The sequence below is a fragment of the Polistes dominula genome, unplaced genomic scaffold (genome assembly GCF_049000335.1).
Source record: "Polistes dominula isolate Pdom_NZ unplaced genomic scaffold, Pdom_raw_medaka contig_320, whole genome shotgun sequence".
Classification (NCBI taxonomy): domain Eukaryota; kingdom Metazoa; phylum Arthropoda; class Insecta; order Hymenoptera; family Vespidae; genus Polistes; species Polistes dominula.
Window position 1 is genome coordinate 49,131 of NW_028300995.1, and position 6,680 is coordinate 55,810.

Sequence of the window (6,680 nt, forward strand, 5' to 3'; positions counted from 1 at the left end):
TTCTTTAACAAGAGTGTTTTATCGATTGTTTCAAACGCTTGTTTAAGATCTACAAAATTGACCTTCTATTTTTTATTCGCTAATACTCATTATCCATTCGTCTACAACAATTTGTATACTAATTTCACATGAAAAATGTTTCCTAAATCCAGCATAATGTTCTGTTATGGTTTGATTTGCTTGCAAGAAATTCTAAAATTTTCTTTTTACTGCTAGTTTCAGTTTTTTCTCATATAGTGGTAACATATTATCTGGTCTAATTCAATGGTTTACTTCACATTTGCTACCTTCGGGATCGGTATAATAGATGTCTTCCAGCTATTTAAGAAACATCCTTCAATTAACGATTCATTTATTAAATCTATGAATTCTTGTTTTATTGCGCTAAATACCATTCTTAATATCTCAATTGTGTGGGGTGTTATAGAAAATGAAAAAAGAAATAAAAAAAGATGATTATATATAATATAATAATAACAAGAACATATATTAAAGTAAATGAGAATAATACGCACAAAAAAATAACATATAACTAATAACTGATACAAATATACAAAGAATTACACACGCAGATTTACTTATAAACAGAGAATAACTTTTTATCAGACGGAACTTAACAACTTATCAAACAGAGAATCAGAGAGAACCGCTTAACCTAACTTATCTACATGTACTTCTATAAAAAGTAACCTACGACCTTTTGGAGAGGGGCAGAGAAACATATTAATCTTATTAGCCTCCAGCATCAACTGAAGAAGGGGAAAAATCAGATAAGCTCGGTCTCTTACCGTTTTTAATTGTTACCGTCAACGGTCCTCTCCCTTTGTAACCATCAACGGTTTTTCATTAACAACCATCAACGGTTATCTCCCTAGCAACTGCTAATCTTTTTTCCAATTGTTATAAAAAAGAACTAAATATTTAGTTTTATCGTCTACAATTGATATATCAATTAAAGAAGAGATTAAATTTTTCATCAATATTGCCTTTTAATTTGCCTTCCAGTAAATCAAAGTTTTCTGTCTTACTAACTGTTGAGGAAATGAGTAGGTTTAAATGAGTAGAACGCCGAGCAATTGCAGTGAGTGGTCAGATTTATTAAAACTGCGTACGAGTACACCGCGTGTCGGTTGAGATTTGAACTGAGTGGCCGTTGAGCGGACTACGTTCCGAACTTTCACTGATAATGTTTACTGAGTGGACTTGAGACGGCGTGATTATATTAATCACTTATGAATCGAACGATGCAGATTATATTAATCCCACCGAACCTGTGACTTTGTGAGAAGACGTAGACAAAGCCGAGAAAACACGTGTGAATGGAACGAGTCGTCTTGAACTAAATATGAGAAGACGCGTGTTGTATATGAGATGACAAAGAGATGACTGCCTGAGAAGCCGGCGTCACGGCGCTTCTTCACCGCCGAGATGAGTTATGGCGAGTCTGCATTTAGCGACAACTGTAGCGAGTTCTGATTGGGCCGATTAATTCCCAAACATTTCCGCCCGCCATCAGCAACGAAGTTGATGATGAGTTATGCTGCCTTCTGAGCGGCCACTGGGAGGACTGCGAGCTTGGTGATCGGCCTGGTGAGCGTTGTGGTAGCCGTCTTCAGCGATACCACCCTGGTGAGTCCATCCTCCCCTGGCAGCAATTTGAGTACCCTAGCCATGGGCCATTTTCCTGGAGGCAAACGCTCATCAGTAAGGAGAACGAGAGAACCTACCTTAATCTGATTGTGAGCGTGATGCCATTTTGAGATGGCTTGTAGTTGTTGCAGATATTGAGTTGACCACATGCGCCAGAAATGCTGAACTCCTTGCTGGATGAATTGCCATCGTAGATGAGTCGGACTTCTGAGATATCTAAGAGCGACCGCCCACCAGGAACACATGAGCCGTTCCGGCATCAAAGAATGCCCTGGTGTGAGCACTGGATTCTTCTGGATCATGCTGAGTAATTCGAGTGGTCTTGAGCTGAGCGGTCCAGCTTAGCAATGCCTGTTGAGAGAACGGGCGTGAGGAGTGACTCGCGCCAAGGTGTTGCATCAGTTGCTGAGCAGGATCCCCCTACGAGCACACACCACACCCTGAGAACATATGACTTCACTGGGGCTCTTCCTCCGATGATGCGGTAGAGGTCTGGTGAGTGCCAGAGTGGACTGCGAACTTGGCAGCTGAGATCGTCTTGAGAGCACTGAGATTTCTTCTGAGTAGTACGCCGATTGAGTGGCCTTGACCCAAAAGAGTCGTGAGTCTTCCATGCTTTTGGCTGAGATACAGGCTGCTGGTGTCGAGTCAAGCTCTCCTAAGAGCCTCTTGAGAAATCTATTGCAGAGAGCTGTAACTCGAAGCAACCTGTTGAGCGATGAGTATCGATGAATGAGATCCCAATGATAACTCGGAGAAGATCGTGCCGTGTGATGTGCAACACGAGAACGAGCTTCTTGCGCGCATGAGTCATCAGGAGTTGTATCGATCTGAGCTGGCCATGATGCCACTGATTGAGTGAGCCATGGTGGTCCCGTCCACCATAGAGAGTGCTTTTCCAACTGATCTGTGGTTATCCCACGCGATGCACAGTCAGCTGGGTTTGATGTGCCAGGCACATACCTCCAATGAGCGTTCCTTGAGAGTTCCTGAATTTTGATCACGCGGTTGCATACGTAATCTTTCCATCTTGATGGATGAGCTTTGATCCATGTGAGAGTTACCTGAGAGTCCGTCCACAAGGTTGTCTTATTTATGATCATGTTTAGAGTAGCGCAAACATGATTCATGAGCGTTGAGAGTAGCAGCGCTGCTGAAAGTTCTAACCTCGGGATGGTTAGCCGCTTGAGCGGTGAGACCTTCATTTTTGAGCAAATAAGAGAGACCTTGGCGCCAGTGGACGACGAGTTAACAATGAGATACACAACGGCTGCCATTGCGAATTGCGATGCATCAGAGAAGCCATGTAGTTCAACAGCTGAATTAGAGAGAGTGTTGAACCAACGTGGGATAGAGAGCCTGGACAGGCTAATGAGATCTTGTCTGATGCTGAGCCATTGTGAGATGAGCTGTTCCGAGAGTGGTTCGTCCCAGTCGAGATTATGCAACCAGAGAGCCTGAAGAAAGATCTTAGCCTTAATTATGACTGGAGATGCGAAGCCTAATGGATCAAAAATTTGTGCTACTTCTGAGAGGACAAGACGTTTCGAGTATCGTTTGGAGGGAGAAGCCGAGATTGTTGAGAAGTCAAACCTGTCCTGTTGAGGTGACCATCGAATACCAAGGATTTTGGTATCGCAGTCGTTGAATGAGATGCCTGAGGTCTCGCCAAGCTCAGACGAGACCTCTCTCAACAGTTCCTGAGAAGTAGAGTGCCACTTAGCCAGCGGGAATCCGCCCGCATGGCAGAGCCGTATGAGTTGTTGAGCAGTCTCCACGAGCTGTTCCACTGTGTCGGATCCTCCGAAGATGTCGTCAACATAACGCCCATGAGTGATCGGTTTGACAGCAAGAGGATACTGAGAGCCTTCGTCTTCAGCAAGCTGAAGGAGCGTTCGTACAGCCAGGAACGGTGCTGATTTGGTTCCATACGTGACTGTAGTGAGCTGAAAATGAGATTCCTCCTGCTGTTCATTCACCCACACGATGCGTTGCAGATCCTGGTCATCTGGATGTATCTTGATTTGCCGGTACATCTTAGTGATGTCAGTCGCAAAGAGATACTTGAGTTGACGTATCCAAATGAGCAAGTCAAAGATGTTGAGCATCAGATTAGGACCAGCGTGCATGATATCATTGAGCGAGTGACCAGTGGAGCTGGCACTTGAACCGTTGAAAACAACCCTGAGCTTGGTCGTGGAGCTGTCGGGCTTAAGTACCCCATGATGAGGCAAATAGTAATGTGGCCTTCTACCAACTGAGATGTCATCGAGCTTGAGCATGTGCTGAGATTGTTCATACTCTCGCATGAACTGAGTGTACAATCGGTCGTACTGAGTGTCTCTGCCAAGTCGCCTGAGAATTCGTTGGAGCGATCGATGAGCTGTCTGATAAGAATCTCCCAGGACTGTTGGGGGCGATTTGAGAGGCATCCTGACGATGTAACGCCCTGTTGAGTCCCTTGAGTGAGTGGTCTTGAAGTGGAGCTCACACTCTTGCTCCTCAGGAGTAAGCGATGAGTTGTCCGATGATAGAGGTTCTTCTTGGACCCAGAACCGTGTCAACAACTCTCGCAAGGACGAGTTTGATACCTGAGAGCTGCCGAGATGAGTTGTCCTTGCAAGCGTGACCGGTGCCTGAATTGGGCCTATGACCAACCACCCAAATATTGATAGTTGAGCAATGGGAGTTCCTGCTGAGTACCTAATGATATTAGGCCTAATGAGTTGGCCGTAGAAGTCTGCTCCGATTATGACATCTACTGCCCTTGGAACGAGAAATTCTGGATCAGCTAGAGGTAAACCCTTCAGGTGTGGCCATTCGGGTTCCTGTTGAGTCTTTATGGCCGGCAGAATGGTGGTAACTGTCTTTAACACGTGAGCTGAAATTGTCACCGTGAGTGGTCTATACCTTGATTGAAGGTTGAGCGTGACAATTCCTCTTGTTTAAGACGTCCGTGTTCCACCGACACCATAAACGTCCAGCCTTGAGTGCCTACGTTGTAACTTGAGCTGCTGGGTGAGCTTTTCTGAGATGAATGAGATTTCTGATCCAGGGTCGATGAGCAGACGAACTTGAGTTGCTGAAGCGGCTGAGACGACTATTGCTGTTGCCGTGGCCAGCAATGTGAGATGACTGAGATGGGCTGAGTTAGACGTGAGATAATCGCCACTCTCAAAGAGCTGCTCTGAGCTTCATGCTTGAGAGGACCTGGATGAAGGAGCGGGTGTGCTAGACACCTCCTGAGCGGTCTGATAGTCATCTCCAGATGGTTCGAAAACGATTGAGAGGTCTGCACCATGCAACAGGGTATGATGGTAGTTGTTGCATGATTTGCAATGCATTCGGCTATTGCACCTCCTTAAATTGTGCCTGCCTAGGCAATTGCAACACAGACTCCTTTCTCTGATCAACCGTACCCGTTGGTTGACCGAATAGCTTCGCATCCTTGGGCAGACTGCGATGTAGTGGTCTTGCCCACAACAGTCACATGGATATGCAGCTCGTGACTGAGCAGGACGAGAAGTCTGATGAGTAACAGGCCTTGATGAGCTGACTGAGGGTTGCTGAGAGGCCTGATGGGAGCTTGTCCGAGTGGTCTTAACCCCTTTTTGCACATTGGGTTGAGCAGGCGTGGATGAGGATTCTATAGTCTCCAATGTGCGGGCACGAGCGACCAGAAATTCGGTGAGCTGGCTGAGTGTCGGGAATTTATCTGTAAATGCAAGAGATGTCTCCCACCTCTCGCGAGTGTCCTGATCGAGCAGTCCAGTGAGCAGAGTGACCATGAGACAATCATTATTGCTCTCCTCTGTGAGTGTCCTGAGTGCCTGAGTAGTCTCGTTAATAATATTGACCATTTTAGTCAGCGATGTGGCTTGGCGCCTTTGCATTGGTTTGAGATTGAGAAGCCTTTCGAGATGAGATTTGATTATCAAACGTTTGTTCTCAAACCTTGAAGTGAGCAATGTCCAAGCCGATTCATATGATGAGTTGTCTGGAGTTATGTTAGCAATGATCTCGTAAGCCTCTCCCTGCATCGCTGACTTGAGGTACTGGAACTTTTCTAGATCACTGAGATCCGAGCGGTCTGCTATCACTGAGCTGAACATGGCCTTGAAATCAGGCCATTTCCGGCAGTCTCCACTGAATGTTGGCACTGTCAATTCAGGGAGCCGGGAGCGGGCATGAGCACTATCGTCGGGTGAAGGAGTGGGCTGAGCGTTCTGAGTGAGTCGTTCCTTAATGCGACCAAGCAGTCGTTTTGTCTTGACCATCAATTTTGTCTCATTGATGCTGACCGTCTCCGTGAGGTAAGGATGGCTCATCTGGTTGGGAGGCCAACTACATACCAGTTGAGCGTGCTCTAGGCGAAACGATCCATGGAGCTCATCTAGCTGTTCGAGCAACATGGTCACCTCTGTCAGGGTGATCGACTCGGATGCGTCACTAACCTGACTAAATATATCCTCTATTGACACGAGGATCTCCCTCTGAGCTTGCACACGCAATGTTAATTCAGTACTGAGTGGCACTGGCGATTGGCTCCTGGTCCGGGGACCTTGGCCATGAGTGGACGTGGATGGTACCGCCAGGCTGGTCGGTTGAGCTGTCTGAGAGGTCGTTTGATCATCACCACTGCTTGTGGTCTTGGCCTTTTGGTCTTCATCCCGCACAAGCACCATTGTGATAATTAAATGAGAAGTCCGTAGAGATAGTCACTGTTTATTCGAGATCGTACTGAGAGTCACTGATAATAAGTAGTGCCAATGAGAGAACAATGTCGCAAGAGGTAACGGCACTATTTGGTAAACACCGCGAACGAGATGACAATAGCCCGCTACTCGGGAGTGAGAGTGGGGGTAGTATTCGCGGGTCGCGCGAAGCGGAGTGAGACGACACGTACTCGCAAGAGAGATGGCTATATCCCACCCCTACTCGAGAGTGAGAGAGGGGGTGCTCACGCGTCACACTAATGCGAGCGTGGGACTATTTCTCGTGACGTAAGAGCGGGCGTGAAACGGCACTAC

The 6,680-nt window shown here is 46.6% G+C and overlaps 1 protein-coding gene across 1 annotated transcript; it reads right to left on the reverse strand.

The window, feature by feature from the left end:
• Nucleotides 1-2,048: 2,048 nt before the first annotated feature.
• On the reverse strand, nucleotides 2,049-6,335 carry LOC149032285 (uncharacterized). Its single transcript, XM_089173401.1, has 3 exons — nucleotides 4,861-6,335; nucleotides 4,649-4,795; nucleotides 2,049-4,560 (listed from the first exon to the last, which is right to left on the reverse strand). Exons 1-3 carry the CDS (start codon nucleotides 6,333-6,335, stop codon nucleotides 2,049-2,051), a joined length of 4,134 nt encoding a protein of 1,377 aa, XP_089029527.1.
• Between the last annotated feature and the right edge of the window lie 345 nt (nucleotides 6,336-6,680).

Coding starts and splice junctions, on each gene's coding strand:
- LOC149032285 (XM_089173401.1), bottom strand. CDS start 6,335: ATGGTGCTTGTGCGGGATGAAGACCAAAAGGCCAAGACCACAAGCAGT. Junction 4,796..4,860: donor ACACCCGCTCCTTCATCCAG/GTCCTCTCAAGC, acceptor CGTCTAACTCAG/CCCATCTCAGTCATCTCACA. Junction 4,561..4,648: donor CCAGCAGCTCAAGTTACAAC/GTAGGCACTCAA, acceptor CCTTCAATCAAG/GTATAGACCACTCACGGTGA.